Raw genomic sequence first — 22,183 nt, 5'->3', positions numbered from 1 at the left:
CCAGAAATTCCACTACTTGGCATTTACCCAAACATCCAGAAACAAGGATATACTAAAGCCACTAGCACAACGATGTTCATTGCAGCACTATTTACCATAGCAAAGATATGGAACCAACCCAGATGCCCCTCAGTTGATGAGTTTATCAACAAGATGTGGTATTTATACACAAAGTAAAAGGGATGTTTTGTACATCATGTGCTATTATGACAATGTAAATTTAAAACAATATAAATCATAGACTGCATTGGTTAAGGGACTAAATCCAGTCTTGTAGCATTTTTAAATCTTCATAAGAATGCCTTTCATTGCTCAATTACTAGCCTCAAATTATCTCAATTTATGCAGACTTTGTATGGTATTTGCCAAAGCTATTAATCACCAGGCTGGACTCCAGGTGACTTCGGAGTGCTCTCAAAAGAATATTATGAAGAATGATCTGGGATTTTTCTAAATAACTGAATACAGTAGACACTTTAAATGACATAAGCACATTAGTACCTTGACTAGTCATTCATGTTTTCTCTGTTTATTGCTACTGTCGGGAATTTTATATACCACTCATAGAGAAACTGCCTAAGCCCCACAACTGTACAAGATCAGGGTATATCCCAAACACCTTTCTTTCATCTTTAACATGCATACAATTTAGTGGAAAAGAATTTTTCTGGGAAATGATATTCTTTGTCTTTTTTTGTCTTTCTGTCTTTTCAGAATGAAATACCACAATTAGTTGGTGAAATTTATCAGAATTTCTTTGTGGAAAGCAAAGAAATTTCAGTGGAAAAATCCCTTTACAAAGAAATCCAGCAATGTCTTATAGGAAATAAGGGGATTGAGGTATTCTACAAAATCCAGGGAGATGTATACGAGATCCTAAAGGACAGGTACTACCCTTCCTCTATTGTCAGTGATCTGTATGAGAAACTGATGATGAAAGAGGAAGAGAAACATGCCTCCCAGTTGATTTCCAACAAGGATGAAATGGTAAGTCACACAGGATTTTCTGCTCCTTTTTTTTTTTTAAATCAGATGGACTTTACAATTAGATAAGCCAAATTTGGTGGTTATCGTAATCTTTTAATATAGAAGACTTTAGGCAGAATAAACATTGACTTAAATCATGATGTTGCTTGTGGTTTTGAATAGTACTTGTGGTCTTGAATAGTTCTTTCTCCTCCTTCTGTGCTTTCTCACTTGCTGTTCCTGCTCTGTTGAGTCAGAGATCTCTAAGTGCCTTGAGCACACCCCCAGTTTGACTCCTACATGGGGGCAGAAAAATATGTGTGTGAGGTATTTAGAGAATCAGAAGGGTAGTGTCCTGCCATTGAATAGAGAAAGGATGAGAACAAGGTGAAAAAATGATGATAATATGATAAGAAATATGGGAAATATTTTGGAGTTTAAGAAAAACCAGATGAAAGTATAATCCTTTAAAATAAACTTGCAAAGCCATACCTTTAGTCTAACTTTATTATCATATACTTCATCATTTTGGATAGCTCCAGGTGACATTTTTTCATTTATTTGTATAATGACTTATATAAGCTTTAACACTGATACATAGAACAATTGTAGTGTACTTGAATTTTCTTTTCCTGCCCAGTTAAATGTATCCCCAGTCCTTAGTAATCGAATGTTTTTGATAGTGTCACAAGTTTGAGGTCTTTGAACTTTGGTTAAATTCCAGAATGTTCACATAGACTTCATTTTCTTTTGGTTTTGTTGTCTATTTTGTTTTGTTTTTCATATAAAAGCACTGAACTGATAGGTCAAAATTCACTGCTTTTTTATTTTGTTCGTTATGGGGCTTGAACTCAGGGCCTGGGCACTGTCCTTGAGCTTTTCCCAAGGCTAGAGCTCTATCACTTGTGCCACAGCACCACTTCCAGCTTTTTCTATGTATGTGGTACCAAGGGATCCAACCCAGGTCTTCGTGCATGCTAGGCGTGCACTCTACCACTAGGCCAAACTCCTGGCTCCCAAACTCACTGCTTTCTACACTTTATTTCTGGTAGCTCACCAGTTTAACTGTGTTGTGTTTCTACTTCAAGAATTAAAATGATTATAATATAGCAAATATCTAAATAAGGTTATTTAAATCAATGAAATTGCCAATATCTGATAAGTCAATTACATAAGCATTTGAACTGACAGTTCATATAGCAGGGTAATAGTAAGCAAATGGAAAAAAATGTCCATATTCCTAAGATTCAGAGAAGGCCAATATGTACATCTGAACTTTTGGAAGCTATTAGCATTCTGTATTCCAGTAATCCCTAGAAATGGGAACATCCTAGATATGTATCATAAGAAAATAATTAAAATGTAGAAAATGCATTTTTGTTGTAGTTTATTTTAGTATAGCTGAGCAAAAAAACAAAACAACCCATAGGAGGTACAACAGCAGGAAAAACCTCAACAATGCAGTAGAAGGCCAAATAACTATAACAAGTTTTTAAGCCTGCAACAGCATAATTTTTTAAGAATATTCAAATAACTACAAGTTATATGATTATAATAAATGTATACATTTATAGATAGCAAGAATAAAAACAATTTAAGTCAGTTGTTTTTCTAGAACTATCTGTACTTTTTCTTTTGTGTGTACTTTTCCTTTAAAATGACTTTAGTTTGTTGTAATTAATAAAAATTAGAAAAAAAATCTAGAAGCTGGTAGTGAGCAAACCAGAAATAATAGTTCTTAGTTTGTTTCAGTGCCCTGGATGCTGTTGGCTATTTCTGACACTAATCAATATGCTATTCAGAGTGTCCCAGATTTCATAGTTCTTTCTAAGCCACTTTTAAATACAAGTGCTTTTACTTGTAAAATAATCTTTACTTGTAAAATAATTTTGACTTGTAATATACATCTCCAAGAAAAGAACTGAACCAAGTACATCCTGAAAATACTAGTGGAAATTTGAAACTTTTACTTTATAGTACTTTCTTACAGTATCGATAAGAGACCAGGAAAATTAGATCTTTGTCAAAAAGCACACAATATTCAGATTGAATTGCACAGTTAATTTAGGGGCCTTCTCTTATTTGGTGTGGATTCCCTTGGATATACTGCTTGGGAAATAAAGGAATATAATTCTCCCAGTTTCTTTAGATTATTATATATTCCTTTTCTTTTTTTTTTCCTTTCTTTCTTTTGTCCTCTCTCCCCACTCCCCTTAAGTCGTGAGGCTTGAACTCTGGGTGCTATCCCTGAGCTCTTCAGCTCAGGGCTAGCACCCTACCCCTGGAGCCACAACATTGCTTCCAGTTTTCTAGTGTTTAATTGGAGATAAGAGTCTCACAAACTTTAGTGCCTGGGATGGCTTTGAACTGCGATCCTCAGATCTCACTAGGATTACAGGCATGAGCAACTATGCCCAACCTTTTTTTTTTAACTCAAAAAGTCCAACTGACTTTTTTTTTGTGCCAGGGTTGGCTTTGGACCATGATCCTCAGATCTCAGCCTCCTGAGTATCTAGGATTATAGACTTGAGCCACCAGCACCTGACTGTATTTCCTTTACTACAGCTCTGCATATCTGTTACTTTGTTTCCAAACACATTGACCTTTTTTTTTCTTTGACAAAAACATAACAAAACAAAAAAGCACTCTAACCATTCTAGCACTCTGGAACAGTGTTTTGTAATGATACAAGATCTCTAAAATAAACAATGATCACTGAATTTTCTCTCATCATATGATGGTATACTATTTTCCCCCAGGTCCCAGGAGGTGAGGTTGGGGAGGATGCTGTGGATGAAGGCACCAGTGGAATTAATGAACAAGTCAGCTTTACTGTAAGCAAACTCAGAGAGCTAAATGAGAAACTCGAATACAAAAGGCAAGCTCTCAGTTCTATTCAGAATGCACCAAAACCTGACAAGAAGGTAACTATCGTGCTTTCAAGGCTATCTCTGAATATTTTCACTTGTCTCCTTTCATAGATAGTGCTTTTCACTTTATATTGAAAGGTTCTAGGTTCTAGTTTCTTTAAAAAGAATTTTAACAAAGAGCAAGTTCTATGTTTTTTTTGTTGTGGTGGTGGTGGTGGCTGTTGTTATTGTTTTGTTCTTTGCTTTTGAGATGAAATTAGGAAAGTATTTTCTTTTAATCTTTCGTGTTTTGGAATTCTTTCTCACCATCAGCTTTGACTGATTATTCTTTCAAAGTAGCCTGACTACAGTGCTTTTAGGGAATGGGGTTAGGTGTTTGTTTATTTTAGTGAAAGTCCTGGATTTACAACTCAGGGCTAAGGCTTTATAGCTCTCTGCTACTTGAAGCACAGCTCCCCTAAGTTTTTTCTTTTTCATGGGAGATGATGGCGCTTTTTTGTTTTTTTAAATTTCACCTGTCACAAATACAAGTTAAAGAACTGTATAGAACTACTCAAATAGTTGTTTTGCTAAAAAAAACTAACAGTACTTACTAAGTGGCAGTTTTCTTTTTTTCTTCCTATTCCTTTTCTGTACTAGGGTTTCAACTTAGGAACTCATGATTGCAAGGTCTGCCACCTGAGCCATGAGTCCAGCCATAATTAACCTTTTGAAAACTAAGCTTCTTGTGTTGTCTTTATACCGCTGAAGTCTGATGAGGAAGTCTCTCTAATGTAGGTGATAGTAAAGCTCTGTGCTCTGCTGGATGGTCTCCTCTGACACTTCCACTTAGCTGACAGGCAACTTTGAATTAAAAAATTTTAGTGAACCACTTTGGGTTTTTTCCTTAGTACTTTTTAGTACTTAAGTACTACTCCCCTGAACATTTGAATGTTTTTATAATAAAAGAATATTCCTGAGATAAAATGTAGGGGAACAAGTGTAGTATCTGAATCTATTAATGATCTAGTCAGCAGAGCCTTTCATATGTAAGCCAGTTACTATCTAGCTAAACCATTGTGTTGTTTTTCTGTTTTTCTTTTTTTTTAATTTTTATTACACGGGGTAGACTCTAGTGTCCTTGCATGATGAGTAGGCCATCTACCACATTGCTTTAAACAGTGGGTTTTCTTTATGAAAAAAAAAGGGAAGTCTTGTACAGGAATATTTGTCAATAGTCATCTGTTGACAAAATTGTGAGGAAAAAGAAAGTTCAATGTGCAAGTTACCTTCATAATCCTAATAGTACTCTGAAGAGAAATGCTAGGTTTCTTGGCTTGTCATAAGAAATAGGTTTTGTGCACATATAACTTTGAGAGGCCTTCAGCATTCCTGGTAAAAATAACATCAATGAGATAACAGAATTAACTGGACTGGTAAATAATTAGTATCTTCAATGTGGCAGGGTCCTCAAGAACAGTTGTCTTGTTTGTTATGGACTCACTGTAAATCAAAATTAGCATGAAAGATGAGCTAGAGAATGTTCATTGAATTAGCATGTTTGGCTCATTATTATATATTTGGTTGAAAGACACTCTTCAATCTTAAAAGAAATTTTAAAACATGCAATAAACATTCTGAGCTATAATTACATGAAAGAATTTTCAGGAGACTTGGAAAGAATCATTAATATGATGGCTCAATTTGAACACTAATCTCTGATCCCACCAAAAGCAGTCTACATTTCCTGATAAATCAAATTGTCTTCTGTTGTGTAGGGTTCATGGGGCTCCAGAAGGAGAAATTGTGCTTTTTTCATCCATGTTGACAAATATGAGATGTAAATAGAAAATTAAGGTGTTTGTAAAGGTTTTGATGACCTAGCAGTTAATTACATACCTCAAAGAAACTTTTATTAGAATGGCTTTTTTTTGTATTAAATATGTAGTTGTGAGTCAGAACAGTTTTGCATATATCCAGTACTGGTGCAAGTTTTTTTTTTTGGTGGGGGGAATTGTTTTCCCCAGTGAAGCAAGCCAGGAATATGCTTAGAGCTTGGCACCAGCTACTGGGTATGAAGATAGTCTTGTAGTTTGCTTGCTTGAAATCTGTCAGGATTTATCTTATTTCTTTGGAGAGATCTGAAGCAGACTATCCATTCTACAGTATTATTGGAAGTAAATCATTAGTCAAAGGATCTAATAAAAGAAAACAAGAGTAAATACACGATGCTGTGGAAAATTAGTGAAACAATCTGACACCTGCTTTGAAGGAGCAGACATGGCTATGGACTTAATACATGCATGAAAATAAAATAGGCATTGGTGATCAAATGCAGGATGACAGTATATACAAGAGATACTTCCTGTGTGTCTTCTGAGGAAGGAGACAGGTAGACTGTGTGTTCTGAAGAGTTTAGGGACAAAGTCCTTTGGGGCTCATAAAAAGAGATGTGAAATACAAAAAGATAACAGGCATAGCATTTTAAAACATACATATTTGTTTTTAAATTTTACATTCTAAATTTATTTTATGTATAGAGTTCATCAAAATTGTTTTGCATCAATTATCAACCATCTTGAAGCATTTTTCATTATGCCAAACTAAACTTACTCATTAAACAATGACTCCTCATGTCTCCCTACAGCCCCTGGCAACTACCATTCTGCTTTCTATCTCCATGAATTTAACTATGCTAAGTACTTCATTTGGGTGGAATCATACAGTATTTGTTCTTTATGCTGGCTTGTTTTACTTTCACAGTGTCTACTGTGTTTTTCTTCATGATAGTACATGTTCAAATTTAATTACATTTTATTGTGTTAACCATTCTTCCATCAATAGATATTCAGTCTGCTTTCACCAGTTGGCTGTAGTGAATAATAGTGTTGTGAAGGTGTAAGTGTAGGTGACTTTTAGAGGTCCTGTTTTCGATTCTTTTGTGAGTATGCTTAGAGGTAGAATTGCTGGGTCATATAGTAATCTGCTTTCAATCTTTGAGGAACTACTTTACTATTTTCCACAACGTTTAAGTCATGTCCCTTCCTCACTTGCTTCTTCCTTCCTTCCTTCTCATTTTCCTCTTCTTCTTCCTCTTCTAAAAACTATAAAGCAATAACTCATTGTGGCTCTACTTTTCCCACTAATTTCTCTAATAATAGTGAGGATTGGCATGATTTTGTGTGCTCATTAATCATGTCTCTAGTAGTTGGGATTGCAGGCATGTGCCATCCTCCTCAGCCCATCCTTGGGCTTTATGCAAGCATTCCACTGCTTTGAGGAACGAAGCTTTCTTTTTATTTATTTTTTTATTTTATTGTAGGGATAATGTATAGGGGGGTTACAATTACATTCATCAGGTAGTGGGTGCATTACTTCTCACACATTGATATATCCTTCTCATGTTTTTGTCCCCGTTTGCCTCACCCTCCCTCTCCCAATCATTCTGTCCCCCCCTTCCCTTCCCTATTTCAAATAAATGTATATACAATATACCATGAAACAAAGTCAGATACAGTAACAACATGAGATTAATCATAAGGGCAAAAAGAGAAATAACACAGTACATAAAGAACAAAAATCACACAAGATAAACCTCTTGTTTCCATATCCTAGAGTTCATTTCATTTAGTCTCATGAAGAATGAAGCTTTCTGTTAATTTTTACAATCAGGAAGTTTGATTCCTCCAAATTTTGGAGGGACCATTTTGTGTCCCTTGAGATTTTTTTTCCAGTCCAGGGGCTTGAATTTAAGTTTGAACACTGTCCTTGGGCTTTCTCAAGGCTAGAGCTCTACCACTTGAGCCACAATACCACTTCTAGCTTTTTTTCTATGTATGTGGTACCATGCATATTAGGCAAGCACTGTTACCACTAGGCCAAACTCCAGGTCCCATCCCTTAGATTCTATATAAAGTTTAGAATGGATGTTTTTATTTCTATTAAATATGGCATTAAAATTATGGTAGTATTTACATTGGATAAGTAGGTTGCTGTGGTTAGTACTGATACCTTAAAAATATTTCTCCATCTACGCAGACGGATGATAGTATTCTTCCCTCACATGTACAGTAGAATGCTCATTCAACCTTTCATGTCTTCATGTAAGACATGTAAAGATTTGTTCTTTTTAATTTCTTTTATCAATGTTTTGTAGTTTCCTTTGTAGGAAATTTTCACTTCCTTAGTTACATGTTTTATTCTTTTTGGTGCTACTATAAATGGAATTTTTTTAAATATCATTTTTTGATTGTTCATTGTCAGTTTATAGAAACAACTGGCTTGTATGTGCCAAGTTTCTAGCTTTTAAAATGTTTCCATAAATACCAAGATGTTTTTCTTGTGGCAGATTGTTTCCAAGTTGAAAGATGAAATACTTTTAATAGAGAAGGAACGCACAGACCGTCAGCTGCACATGGCAAGAACAGACTGGTGGTGTGAGAACCTCGGCATGTGGAAAGCCTCCGTTACCAGTGGAGAGGTAGGCTTTGTTGCTTTTCCCACTTACTCTACAAGTGTTCTTTTGCTCTCTTTCTCTCTCTTTCTTTCTTTTGTTCCCTCACACTTTTTCTTTCTCTCTCTCATGCTTTCTTTTTGCTTCTTTCTCTTTCGTTCTTCCTCTCTTTCCCTTCTTTTCATTTGTGCTGGTCCTGGGACTTGAACTCAGAGCCTGAGTGTTATCCCTGAGTTTTTGTACTCAAGGATAACTCTCTACCACTTCTGGCTTTTCTTAGTTAACTGGATGTAAGAGTTTCTTTGACTTTCCTAACAGGTTTTGAACTGTGATCCTCATATCTCAGCATTATGAGTAGGTAGGCTTATAGTCATGAGCCTCCTGTACTTGGAAGTTTAACTTCATAGGACAAGATTTTGTCCACATTCTTATAGACCACATCTGCCCATTGCCTTCCTCCCTCTGTGTTCATCTCTGGTTTGTCCATGATTGCGACATATTGCAGGCTGCTTGGCTTGGATTGATCTCATCCACATCAGACAGAAAATTGTCCTCTTTGCTGGAAAATTGTCAACAACATTGCCAGGGGGACATTTTAAGTCCTTGAGATACCTATGTATTTATTTTTCTATTGATGATGGAAATATTTTTAAAATGTGAAAACAGAAAATTAAAAGTTTAAGTTCATCTGTTCTATTCCACTGATGTGACTTCAGGTGCTTAAATCTCAGAGGCTTTACCATCTTTAATAATGAATATTTTTCCTTTCAATTGTCTGGATGTTCTTCAGGGACTGTGGGATAACACTGTGCAGACTGTGCTTCATCCCTTTTTGTCTATACAATATTTCAGTTTGGAGTAAAGATGCATCTAAGCATTGACTTTACACTGTTGCTGCTTCTAACTCCTCCCTTCCCACCTACCATCAGTGAAGTGCCATGCAAGAGATGAAAGTCATGTCTGTTACTTTATGCTCACATAACAGTACCCTGAGAAAGATGGTGTTAGTAATTTGTTTCATCACCATTTGAAAAGGCTTATTGTTATGTGTCTCTGCCATTTTCTCAGTGGCTTGACACTCTTTTTAAAATTTATCATCTAGGGCTGGGAGTTTGGCCTAGTGGTAGAGTGCTTGCCTAGCATGCACTAAGACCCAGGTTCAATTCCTTGGTAACACATACATAGAAAAAGCCAGAAGTGGTGCTGTCTCTCAAGTAGTAGAACTCTACCCTTGAGAAAGTCCAAGAACAGTGCTCGGGCCCAAAGTTCAAGCCCTAGGACTGGCAAAAAAAAATTATAATCTTAATTTCATGGCTAGATAGATTGCAAAACAGAATATACCCTCCAGGAACTACCATGGACAGACTCATAGTATGCGAACACTTAAAAAGTGCTTATTGACACCTGTTAGCACTCCCATTAAGCTATGCTGCAGTATTGTACACATTTTTTGAGGAAAAATAGGGAATAATGGACTAGAAAAAGCTCTTTTTGTATCATATAGAATATAGAATATATAGAAAATATAATCATTGATGACTGTGGGTGTAACTACTATTTGGGTAGAAATCTAGGTATGTGATAAGCTCAGAGATATATAATGTCAGAAGGTCATAGAGGAAAACTGTGGGAGGAGCCTCTCAGTTTTACTTAAAGTTTCCTGTGACATTTCACAGTGTGTTGAAATCATCTTCCAAAGGCACACATGGAAGATAGGAGGAAAGCAGGAGATTCCCCAAAAAGAACTTTGCCCTGAGAATCAGTTTTTTACTCAAAAGTTTCCTAAAAATATAAAGGAAATAGGGAGGGGTGAGAGAGGTCAACTGACCTCCCGTACTTACAAAGTACTCCAAATAGGAAATACGTGGAAGTTTTTGTTTATTTTGAGCTGGACTCCTGACATCTCATGCTCGCTGAACCTCATACTGCATATGTGGTTCCAGAAAAGTCTGTTACCCTATCTATGATTCTATTTCTCTATCCATGCAGAGGGAGAGTATTCTTCCCTCACAGAGTTCAGCTCCTTCTTACATAGCTTTCCTTTGTCTTTCTTGTGGACTGCTCTCTAGTTTTATGATATAAATTTAGGCTCAGACTTAGTGCATTTTTTTGTTTTATTTTTGTTACCTATTGAAATTTAGAATAATAGTATAGTTCTCTCTGTGTGTGTGTGTGTGTGTGTGTGTGTGTGTGTGTGTGTGTGTGTGTGTAATGTCTAAGTTGAGAGGTAAACAAATTATGTTTCTCAGTATAAAATTTCATAAGGAATCTTGGAGGCTGGGTGTGGTGGTAACATGCCAGTACTTCCTGCATTTAGGAGATTTACAAGTTAGGATACCATAAGCTATGTAGCAAGATCCTGTTTCAAAAAAGAGAACTCATGGTTTTTGAATTCTGACATAAAGCTCAGAAAGCCTTCAGATAGAAGGTTAAGTCTCTTGTATTCATTGTCACACCAAGAAAAGGGAAACCTTGGGGACTTTCAAATCTTCCTTCCATATCCATTCACTTTATCTTTTGTTGTTTCTTATTTTTTTTCTCAAGGTTACAGAAGAGAATGGTGAGCAGATGCCTTGTTACTTTGTCACAGTGAGTCTTCAAGAAGTTGGAGGAGTTGAAACTAAGAATTGGACTGTCCCAAGAAGGCTCAGTGAGTTTCAGAATTTACACCGTAAACTTAGTGAGGTACGTACGAATGCTTGTGAACACAAGAGCCTACAATTGCTGAGCACCAAGAGATTCCAGAGACTATAGCAGGATTTATTCTTATTTTTGTATGCAGGTATTAGAGCCAGAGCTCATGATCTGACTATAGCTTTTTGCTTTATTTCTGGCTTTTTGGTGGTTAATTGGAAATTAAGAGTCTCATAGACATTTTCTGCCTAGGCTGAGCCACTATCATGAAATCTCAGCCTTCTGGGTGGCTGGGATTACAGGAGTGAGCTATGGTTTCCTGGTCTGTTGCAGGCTTTATGTATAAGGGTACTGATTAATCTTTTTCCTTGTTGCTGATACTGATATGGTGACATTTCAGCCTGAAATAAAGTCTTCAGGTCTTGTTGTCTGATTTTCATTATAAATTACCACAGAAGCCTAGAGATGAGAGACCAGTTCTTATTAAGAGAATAAATGTATGCAAAGAATTTAGAAAAATGATTGGCATACAGCCAGATGGAGTGGCTCAAGCTTATTACCTAGCCACTTGGGAGTTAGAAATGATAGTTCAAGGCCGGCCTCAGGCCCATCACCCACCCCCCAAAAAAATCCCTCAAAACAATAATGACAAAAAAACCTGCTTCAGACTCTTACCTCAAACAATGGTTGGTGCAGAGGTACAAGCTTGTCATCCCTAGCAAGATGGGAAAGCACAAATAGGAGGATTAAAGTCCAGACATGTCTGAGTACAGAGCAAGAGCACAATGCTGTCTTGAAACTAACCAGTACAAAATAACCTACAAACACATATACATACTCACACACATAATACATACTCCCATAGGTTGTAATACAGCTTGAACCCCCTGCTATGGATCTTAGTAAAAAATGTTTGAAAGCCACTAATCTAGGTTACTTTTTTTTAATTTGGTAGGCGAAGGAAACTAATTCCAGAACTTAATTGACTCATAGGATATGTATACAGTGGCCTAATCAGGAGTATAGTCTGAGTTATCCTACTTTCACATTTCCTGAAGAAACTACATCTTACCTAACTCTCCTTCTGTTGAACATAATTACCCTTTAGTCCTGTAATAAAAAGCCTTTCAATCACTTCTACCTTCATTATGTCCATTTTCTTCATGCTCAAAATAACCCAGAGTCCTATGGTCAACCCTCAGAATCCTTTTTGAACAATGTTACCCCTTTCCTTGTTCTCTCCCAGTTTTTCTTTCCCATGTTCACCCCAAGATATATAGTTTTCAGCGTAGTTCTACTAAGTACCAGTGCTACTTTGGTTCACCTTATATTCCTCTATATACATATATTTTTTTTACTGAGTTCTAAACACTATAACTACATTTAAAAGCATGGTGGCCAAAAGTGAATGCCATACATACTAGTTTTTCTCACCCTATGGTCATTCCATAGAAAACAAAATATTTATCTCAATGTAAGAATAAAGAATTCCCTCCTTTTCTCCAAAAATAAATAAATAAATAAAGTATTCCTGCCTGGCACAGTGGCTCACGCCAGTAATCCCAACCACTTAGGAGGCTGAGATCTGAGGATTGTGATTCAGAGCCAGCCCAGGCACTAAAGACCTTGAGACTCTTATTTCCAATTAATCACTAAAAAACCAGAAGTGACATTGTGACTCTAGGGTTAGGGTGGTAGCCTTGAGCTGAAGAGCTCAGGGACAGTACCCAGGCCCAGAGTTCAAGCCCCATAACCAAAAAAAATAGAAAGAAAGAAAGAAAGAAAAAGAATATAAAGTATTCCCCAAGTTGTAAAGTAAAATTGACAAAACAGAAAACTGCATTATTTATTGCTTGACAAACCACTAAAGTTTAGTGTTGTTTCTAATAAATATGGCAGGAGAAAATAATTTGGGCATGATTTGGAAATAAAAAAATTGAAAAATGAAATATGCTTAGAATATAAATAATTACCCTGAAACATTAGAAGAAATAAACCTTTTGTTATTTTGTGTCTATTCTTTTGCCTTAGCATTTGTCCTCTCTGTGGCCTACTAGCTGGGCTCTTCCAGCCTTTGCTATTTTTGATTATATCTGTCTTCCTGTTGTGAGAACATCTCCTGTTGACAATTGTAATAGGAAGCAGCTTTTGGATCACTAGAGATTTTAATCTTGCCTTCTAAATGTCACTGCCTATTTCATTTCTCTAAAATTTCATATGATTGTCCCAAGGATAAAATAGCACATACCACATTTCTAGCACAGAGTCTGATACATTTTTGTCTACAGAGAATAATATTGGTAATAATTACTTTCTATCACTTATACATTATTTATGTTAATTTTTAAATTTAAAACAGTAATAAAGCTGAAGACCAGGTTTTCTTTCATTTGTTTCTTTTAGTGCTGATAGCTATTTATAACGTTAGAAATGCAACTTGTATTTATTTATTTTGATGGTACTGCGGCTGGAACTAGGAGTCTCAACCTCTTGTTTGATTTTCTGTGCATGGCTGGTACTCTGCTACTTCAACCATGCCTCCAGTTTAATATTTTTCTGGTTAGTTGGGGATAGTTTCATAGACACTACTACTGGGGATGGATTTGACCTATGATCCTCAGATTTCAGCTTCTTGAATAGGTATGATTACAGGTGTGAGCCACTAATATCCAGCAAAATATACTTCTAAAAGAAAACTTTTGTGAGCGGGACTTATGCAGATAGCATTGTCATCCTGGCTTCATGATTTCTCAATTTCTAGGAATTTTTAGGTCTGTAGAGGAGCTTTAATTTAGCTTGATTCAAGTGGATAGATTTTTTTTTTATTGTCGGGATAAATGTATAGAGGTTACAGTTATATTCATCAGGTAGTAGGTGCATTGCTTCTCATACATTGATACCCTTTCTCATGTTTTTGTCCCCATTCCTCTCCCCTAATTCCCTCCCAATCATCTTGTTTTCCCCCTTCCCTTCCCTATTTCAAATAAATAAACGTATATACAATATACCAGGTAACAAAATCAGATACAGTAACAATATGAGATTAACCATAATGGCAAAAAAGCGAAGAGAAATAACAGTACATTAAGAACAACAATCACATAAGATAAACCTTTTGTTTCTATATCCTAGAGCTCATTTCATTTAGTTTCATCCTATATGACCTTATGCACCTAGGTTTTGAGCTATTGTAATCCTCTGCTAGGAGAGTCCTAGATGTGTACTAATTATTACAAATGAGGGAAACCATTGAGCCTATGTTCCTTTGGGTCTGGCTTACTTCACTTAATATGATTTTTTCCGAGTCTTTCCATTTCCTTACAAATGGGTAATGTCATTCATTCTGATGGTATTATAGAATTCCATTGTGTATAAGTACCATATCTTCTTGATTCAGATGGATAGATTTTAGTTGGATCTGGAGATCCACTTCTGTATTCCCTGTGCTCAGAAGGCTGAGTCAGGAGGATCATGAGTTTGATTCCAGCTTGTACTACATAGCTAAACTGTCTCAAAAAAGGCAGAAAAAAAATCAAAAGTCTTAAATAGCAGAGGAACAAATTCAAAAGGAAGATATTAGTTCTGATTATTACTGTAAAGTGTTTTTAAAACTGAAATGTAATTTTAAAGCTCTAACATTTAATTTTAATTTTTTTCCCTCTCAGTGTGTCCCTTCTTTAAAAAAAGTCCAGTTGCCTTCTCTTAGCAAGCTGCCTTTCAAATCTGTAGATCACAAGTTTCTGAAAAAGTCAAAGAATCAATTAAATAAGTTTTTACAGGTAAGCAATTGAAACGTTTTGGCAATAAGAGGAAATAGTTTGCTATTTGGGATTATACAAACCCATCCTAAGAGCTGACTAGTTTTCTCCTCATCATTTCCTGCACCACCACCAAAGGTAACTAACTGCTGTGCATCTTACTGAACACCCACCAGTGGGTGATAGTTTCCACTGGTCTGTTCACTCATGAATTCTTTGTCTTATCAAAGTACACACAGCATTTTACAGTTATGCATAAACATGGTTTATTTTCTGGTTTCTTCTTTCCTGGGCCAGATAGATAGATGTACAAATCTCAAGGAAATTTCTAGTTCATAGGTCAATGAAGACAGTTTTATAACTATATGAACGCTGTTTGGGAAGTGGTGGGATACAGTGGAATGAAACAATTGCCTAGTAGGCAGCTATAGCATGTAATAACTCTAGGTTGTTTTCTCAGCAGGCATACAAAATCTGAACACAAGTATAAGAATCTTGAGTGATATCTATGGATTATTTTCCAAAGTCCTAAGTTGTTCTAACACAAATGAGAAAAGTTGCCTTTCAAAGGTAATAGCTCCTTATATCTGTGAGTGAGAAGCAAGGTAAGAACTGTTTGTGGCTCCAAGCAGAATAGAGTGGAGGGAGCTCTGTTCTCTGCATGGGATCTCCCACAAACAGACTGACTAGCACAGAGTGACTTACCTTACCCCAGACAGGAGCATATGCACCACTAAGATTACTGAAAATAGATCATCTATAGCTTATTGCAGAGAGAAAAGGAAAAGGTTCAGAATGGATGATGAGAGTAAGCCCATAACACGACCACTTTCGTTGGCCATGCTTGTAGTGGCTCCCAGGAGCACAGAATTTCCTATGTAGACGTAATCAATCCATCAATCCTCTTTTTCTACAGAATCTACTTTCAGATGAAAGACTCTGTCAGAGTGAAGCACTTTATGCCTTTTTGAGCCCTTCTCCTGACTACCTCAAGGTTATTGATGTGCAGGGGAAAAAAAACTCCTTTTCATTATCCTCATTTTTTGAAAAACTTCCTCGTGACTTCTTCTCCCATCAGGAGGTGAGTGGCCAAAAGGTTTTGTGTTTTTTTTAAATACTTTTATATCCTGTTCATGCAGATCTCTTTTTAAAGTCTGTTTTAAGTAACATATTTGAAATCTGGCTACTAATGGAAAGCAAATACATCCGTTTTCTTTCATGTTTTGCTGTCATAGTTTGTAATATTGGCTTGTTACCCCCTGTAAGTTAGCTGGAAAGAGTAGATACAGAACCATCATTGTGGAGGAGTTGAAATTTCAGGAGAGAAGGTTCTGTTTGTGAGATAGTATAGTGGTCATTGGACTATAGACAACTAGCAGGTTTCCGTATTGTTTTCCCAGAACATAAGGCAAGGCTTTATGCCAGGCTTGGAAGTTTCAATTTCATTTTTAGAAATGGAGAACATGGGTTATTTTAAAGCAAGATGATCTAATAACATTATACATGAGTAAAGGAATATGGCTGCATTCATTTTCAATCTCATTTTCTGACCTGGGGTCTTGATCCATATGTAAACTACTGAAGTTCCTGTTTGATTCTTTAGAAATTTACACAAACCTGTCCAAAATTTGCCTTTTCCTTAGTCTTTTGCCAGTTGGCTCTACTTCTTTACCAGGGTTGGCATAAGGAGCTTGCAGAGAGGGACTGAACACTGAAAGGAAAATATTGCTTTACTATGTTGTTTGCCAGGAGAAATATGTGCACCCTAGAACGTGCCCACACCTCTGATCATCTCTGTACATAACTCAACTTCTTCCACCCAGCTCCTCTCCATCCATCGAGGCTCTGTAGCTTCCCCCCATTGCCTCCCTTATGTGCTTGAACCACTTGTGACATTCATGAGACTCAGTCACTCTGAAGTGATTCTCAGAAGTATTTGATATTATTAGACTTCCATGAGGTTGAGAATTCTCAGTCCTTTATTCTTATAACCCCATGTCAACCCGAGAGGCCTGTCATAGCTCACTGTCTGATCCCATGACTTCCACTTTTACCTCTATGCAGATATGACTGAACATCCTAAGGTCTTCTATGGCGTGATGTTTAGGTCTTCATGACCACACTTCATCTTGTTCTGTAGAAATAGCTTGTGTGTGTGTGTGTGTGTGTATCTCTGCCTGTCTGTCTGTCGGTCTGTCGGTGTGTCCGTCTGTCTGTCTGTATGTCATTGGTGGGTGCTAAAAGTTTGTAACTAACTTGGTATGTGGCCTGTAATAATTTTAGAACTGAAACTTGCTGATGTGTAGATCAGGAAATGAGACTAACATAATAAACTCTTGAGGAAAGCTTTAAAAATAACTACTACTTTAGAATATACATATTTAGAAAAAAGTAATTAATTCAAAACCATTTATGTTAATAGCCTTTTTGAAACTTAATACTTTGCTATAATTTTTAGAAAATTATCCTACTATCCTACTATCTATTATCTGTTAATTCGATTTTATTCCAGGGATAGAAAATTGTTGTTGTTTAATTAGCTTGTTTACTTTCTTTTTCTTTTTTGTCGGTCATGTGGCTTAACTCTGAGCATGAGCTCTGTCCCTGAGCTCTTTAGCTCAAGGCTACCACCCTACCCTTGAGCCACAGCACCACTTCCAAATTAGTTTGTTTTCTTAAACCTTGAATAAGACTTTAAGAATCAAACATGCTCTTCAGAAAAAACATTTTGTCTTCCACATTTTGAAAAAGGATGGATCTCTGCATAAAGTTTGAGGAACTGTGTAAGGCTAAAATAAGAGCAGATAGTTCAGAATTTGTATTTAAAGACAGAAAACAACTACGATTTCCATGCATAAGTGACCTGCATCCTGTTACTTGCTGTATCCCCAGGAAGAGATAGAAGAAGACAGTGACCTCTCAGACTATGGTGATGATGTGGATGGGAAGAAAGATTCCTTGGCTGAACCATGTTTCATGTTGATTGGGGAGATTTTTGAACTTAGAGGAAGTAAGCTTTATTTTTGTTATTGTTTAATAATATTGCCTGATTAAGTTAGGCTCAGTTAATGTTGCTTTATTCCTATAATGAATCATATATGTATTTATGTTCATACATTCATTCATCTAATAAATAGTTTGAAGAAAAACCAGATGATGAAGGTATTCTTTGTTAGTGTTGAAGACACTGCCTTAAGATAGATAACAATTCCATACTCCCTGCTTTGTCCCTGTAGGTCCTCTCAATACAAAAGGATAAAATACAGTTTACTTCTTTTTTTTTTTTGCCAGTCCTGGGCTTGAGCTCAGGGCCTGAGCACTGTCCTTGGACTTTCTCAAGGCTAGAGCTCTACCACTTGAGCCTCAGCACCACTTCTGGCTTTTTTCTATGTATGTGGTACCGAGGAATCGAACCTGGGTCTTCATGCATGCTAGGCAAACACTTTAACCACTAGGCCAAACTCCCGGCCCCTACAGTTTACTTCTTTCATGTCATCCAACATTGTTGCTTGCTTTATCATCAGAAGGCATACAGAAATATTTTCTAGCAGATGAAGAGTCTTCCTCTTCTTGTTTAAAGGTATAGTTTTGGTGTTAGGATAGCGTGATGGCCAGGAATGGCAGGAAAGCCTCTGGTCCCTTCCTCCTCCAGTCTCCTTCCTCCAGTGCTGTGATTCTCGGTAGAGGGAAGTGTGTGACACTTGGTGATTCCTGGAGATATTTGATTGTCACAGTCTAGGGCTGGGATCACAGCTGACATCTGGGGAGAAGATAATACTGAGAAACATCCTACAGTGCTTACTGTAGCATCCACAAGTTACTAGCCACAGTCACAATGCCAGGACTAAGAAATCCTGCCCTAAAGATACTAAAAGAGGGCCAGGAGTTTAGCCTAGTGGTAGAGTGCTTGCCTAGCTTGCACGAAGACCTGGGTTCGATTCCTCAGTACCACATACATAGAAAAAAGCCAGAAGTGGTGCTGAGGCTCAAGTGGTAGAGCTCTAGCCTTGAGAAAGTCCAAGGGCAGTGCTCAGGCCCTGAGCTCAAGCCCAAGACTGGCAAAAAAAAAAAACAAGATACTAAAAGAACATTTGCAATCTGGGGATCTGTTTTCTTAAGAGCTACGTGAGTGCCTGACCCCAGAATAGTGTTTTGGTAAAAGATAAGCTACATGCCTTAGTCTTGAGTCCTGAATGGAACTCACTACTCTCTGCTTACCTGTTCACAGCTCTGCCACACTCACACTTATGATACCTGCCTTCTGCTCAGACCTAGAGATTCAGTACTAGCTGGAGACATGGCAGGTGCCTAATGCCTTCTAGCCACTTAGAAGAGTAAGCAAAGAGATAGAGTGTATGAGACATACTAGTGTCACCCAATAATAAAATGTTAACTCATGATTATTCTGGGCTTCCTCCATTCAGTCAGTTGTTCTCTTATCTTGAGGGGAAATGTGATAGGCAAAGAGTGGTCTTATATTCTCACACTTAGATAAGTGTGACTATCCTTCACATTTATATCCCCTAACATGTCACTTAGACATATGAAAAATTACTAAAAGAAGAAAAAGTGCTATTATATTCTTAAACATATCTTCTATATATTTTATTTTTTTGTTGCTGTTGTTTTTGCCAGTCCTGGGCTTGAGCTCAGGGCCTGAGCACTGTCCTTGGACTTTTCTCAAGGCTAGAGCTCTACCACTTGAGCCTCAGCACCACTTCCGCCTTTTTTTTCTATGTTTGTGGTACTGAGGAATCGAACCCAGGTCTTCATGCATGCTAGGCAAGCACTTTAACCACTAGGCCAAACTCCCGGCCCTCTTCTATATATTTTAATCCTCAGCAGTCTTTTACAGTGTACCTAATCCTGAGAAGGTGCTCAGTAAAATGCTGAGATAGCTACACTGATGACTTAACAGACAAGAGAATTTTAAGTGCAGGAATTAGTGAACTTGGTTCATTGAACCTTTTCTTCTAGGCCAAAGCTAAGAAAATTTCAATCATCATCATTGCAGATATATATGTCTTAAATAATACTCTGTAGGGAGATAAACATGTATATTGATTAGTATTGAAAGAATCCAAAAATGTATTCACATTAAACCATCAATGGTATTACATCCTACACCGAAGACAGCCCCCTCCCCCCAGATATGTGTGTGTGTGTGTGTGTGTATAAGTTCATTTTAGCATAACTTCAATAATGAAAGTTAGAACTAAGATAAGCTTTAGGAGTGGGAAATAGTTATTTTAGAAATCCATGTGGGAAGTGGCATTGTGGCTCAAGGGGAAGAGTGCTGAAAAGCTCAGAGACAGGGCCTAGGTCCAGAGTTCAAGCCCCACGACCGACAAAAAACTAAAACAAGAAATATCCATGAGATTGAATATCATACAAATATAAAAGCTTTTTCATTTGAAAAATCTGTGGCATTTCCATATTTGAAAGCTATATACTGATGATTAACTTAATTTAACATGAGAGAGAAACATTTCCATCCAAGGTTTATCTCTTCTTCAAAGAAAACTGGTCCCTGACATCATACTTCTCCCAATGTCCTGTGTGCTATTTAAAATGATGCACTATTCTAGCTTTGGCTGGTGTGCCCTTTTCCATAAATACAAAGACATTAAGAGACCTTATAGACATGCCAAAGCCAGACAGCAACCAGAATAGAGCTCAAAATGATGTCCTCACAGTGTGCATGTCTTCCATGCCTGCTCAGAAGCATGTTTGGTTCTCCAGTGACATTTCAAAAGGGAATAAATAGAACATCCTTTATAATAAGATGTGATATATTTGCCATCAGCAAAATCCTTGTGCTGCTACAGCTGCCTCTGTTGCTCCACACAAATGAGAAAGGAGGAATGGGTCTATTTTGTGGGGGAAGGGTCCTGAAGGGCTGGAAAAATTAGAGCATGTGGATGTCAGTGATAAGTGAGTATTTATAACAAAATGAGTCGAGGTCCCTGCTCAAGTTCAGTGTATAAAAATGACTCAGGAGGGTCCGGGAGTGTGACCTAGTGGTAGAGTGCCTGCCTACCCTGGACAAAGACCCAGATTTGATTCCTCAGTACCATATACACAGAAAAGTGGTGCTATGGCTCAAGTGGTAGAGTGTTAGCCTTGAGAAAGCCCAGGTTTCCTTGAGTGCCCATACACTGAGTTCAAGCCCCAGTTCTGGCAAAACAAAAACAAAAAACCCAGAAGCAATGTTTTATTTTGCTTTGCTTTGCGCCCACCATGTTGTCAGGCATCTCTCCTAGAAGTTGCTTTTGTCCTTGGCCCTCTGTGTAGGAACTACCTTTCTTGTCCCAGAAAAGGCAGAAAAGTTATCCTAAGAGACATGCTCATCTAGCCTAAAAGAGGACCTAAAATAAACACATCTACATACTTGATAACATCCAGCAAATTCCATCTAAGAATTCAAGACAGTCTTGAGTCATGGATCTGATTGTAAGGCTTGATTGTTAACTTGAAGGAGTAATAGTAGCTTAATTGGGCATTGAGATCCACTGATCAAGGTATATTGTATTTATAAACTGCTTTGTTTAAAAGCAACTCTTGTACAACCACTTAATAATTATTTTAATTAGAATTGGATTTGGAATATTTTTGTCTAGTACTAGGTGTGTTTGTTGTTGATCTTTTTTCTTTTTTAAAATTGTTATAAGGATGAAATACAGAGAGGTACAGTCAGGTTGTTGACCTTTACTTCTATGAGTGGTCTAATGAAAAGATCTTCATGAATTTGCTGCTTTTAGATTTTCTTTCTAGGTGCTTGAGGCTTGAATTCTTGTCTCTATTATAAAATAACGAAGTCTAAATTTTTTTCCTCATGTTACTACCTGAGCATTTCAGGAGCTAGAGATGAAATTTTATGTAATCACAGCTTTTTTACCTGTTGTGGTTTATTTATGTTCATATTATGTACCTACAACGTATATCTCCTTTTAAAAATAAAAGTTGGGATCTGTAGAGCCCTTCTCATACAGAAAACCGTCTGGGAGAAAACATAAAGCCTATGTTAATCTCATCCTTTTCCAGATGAAAAAACTGAGGTTCTGACAAATGCCTGACTGCCTGTTACAAAAAGTGGTGCTGGAGATTGTGGAATTCAGATTCTATTCATGATTCTAGCTCTTTGCAATTTTCTTTTTCTTGCTCCAAATACATAAAACATAAAAGTACATAATGTTCTACAAGATTTTATTCAAATAAGAAGTTAGACTTGTCATTTTTATAATATTTGACAATATTTGTCAGCATTTGACTACAGATGTTCCTCATTCAGAACTGTGTTTTGGAAAATTGGGTTCAGCAAGCCAGAAAGAAATCTAAATTTAGAATCTACTGTCTGCTAGTGGGGAACAGGCATGTTGTCAGTAGCCTGGGGAGGTAGGCAGTGAAGTGTTATTTCCATATGCTAGCTCAGCTTCTTTGTAGGTGCCAAAAGTTGAGGGGGGGAGTGCCCTCTTAGATTTCATCACCTCAGTCGCTGAGTAATAAAATGAAAACTTGGTCTG

At 37.0% G+C, this 22,183-nt stretch overlaps 1 protein-coding gene across 4 annotated transcripts in view; it reads left to right on the top strand.

Moving 5' to 3' along the window:
- LOC150039637 (sorting nexin-25-like) overlaps window positions 1-22,183 on the top strand; it is a 108,751-nt gene that overhangs the window by 80,719 nt on the left and 5,849 nt on the right. For 3 of the 4 annotated variants that reach the window (XM_090327698.1, XM_090327697.1, XM_090327699.1), the window contains 7 exons: window positions 715-987; window positions 3,726-3,890; window positions 8,164-8,295; window positions 10,813-10,953; window positions 14,568-14,681; window positions 15,577-15,741; window positions 17,553-17,670. In XM_090327698.1, coding sequence (XP_090183824.1) covers window positions 715-987; window positions 3,726-3,890; window positions 8,164-8,295; window positions 10,813-10,953; window positions 14,568-14,681; window positions 15,577-15,741; window positions 17,553-17,670 — 1,108 coding nt within the window. The remainder of the gene's footprint in view (window positions 1-714; window positions 988-3,725; window positions 3,891-8,163; window positions 8,296-10,812; window positions 10,954-14,567; window positions 14,682-15,576; window positions 15,742-17,552; window positions 17,671-22,183) is intronic. The other variant, XM_090327700.1, reaches the window with a different exon arrangement.

The sequence above is a fragment of the Megascapheus bottae genome, unplaced genomic scaffold (assembly GCF_031878675.1).
Source record: "Megascapheus bottae isolate mThoBot1 unplaced genomic scaffold, mThoBot2.hap1 HAP1_SCAFFOLD_154, whole genome shotgun sequence".
NCBI lineage: Eukaryota > Metazoa > Chordata > Mammalia > Rodentia > Geomyidae > Megascapheus > Megascapheus bottae.
The sequence above is the reverse complement of the archived record's forward strand: the minus strand, read 5'-3'. Positions and strand labels throughout refer to the sequence as shown.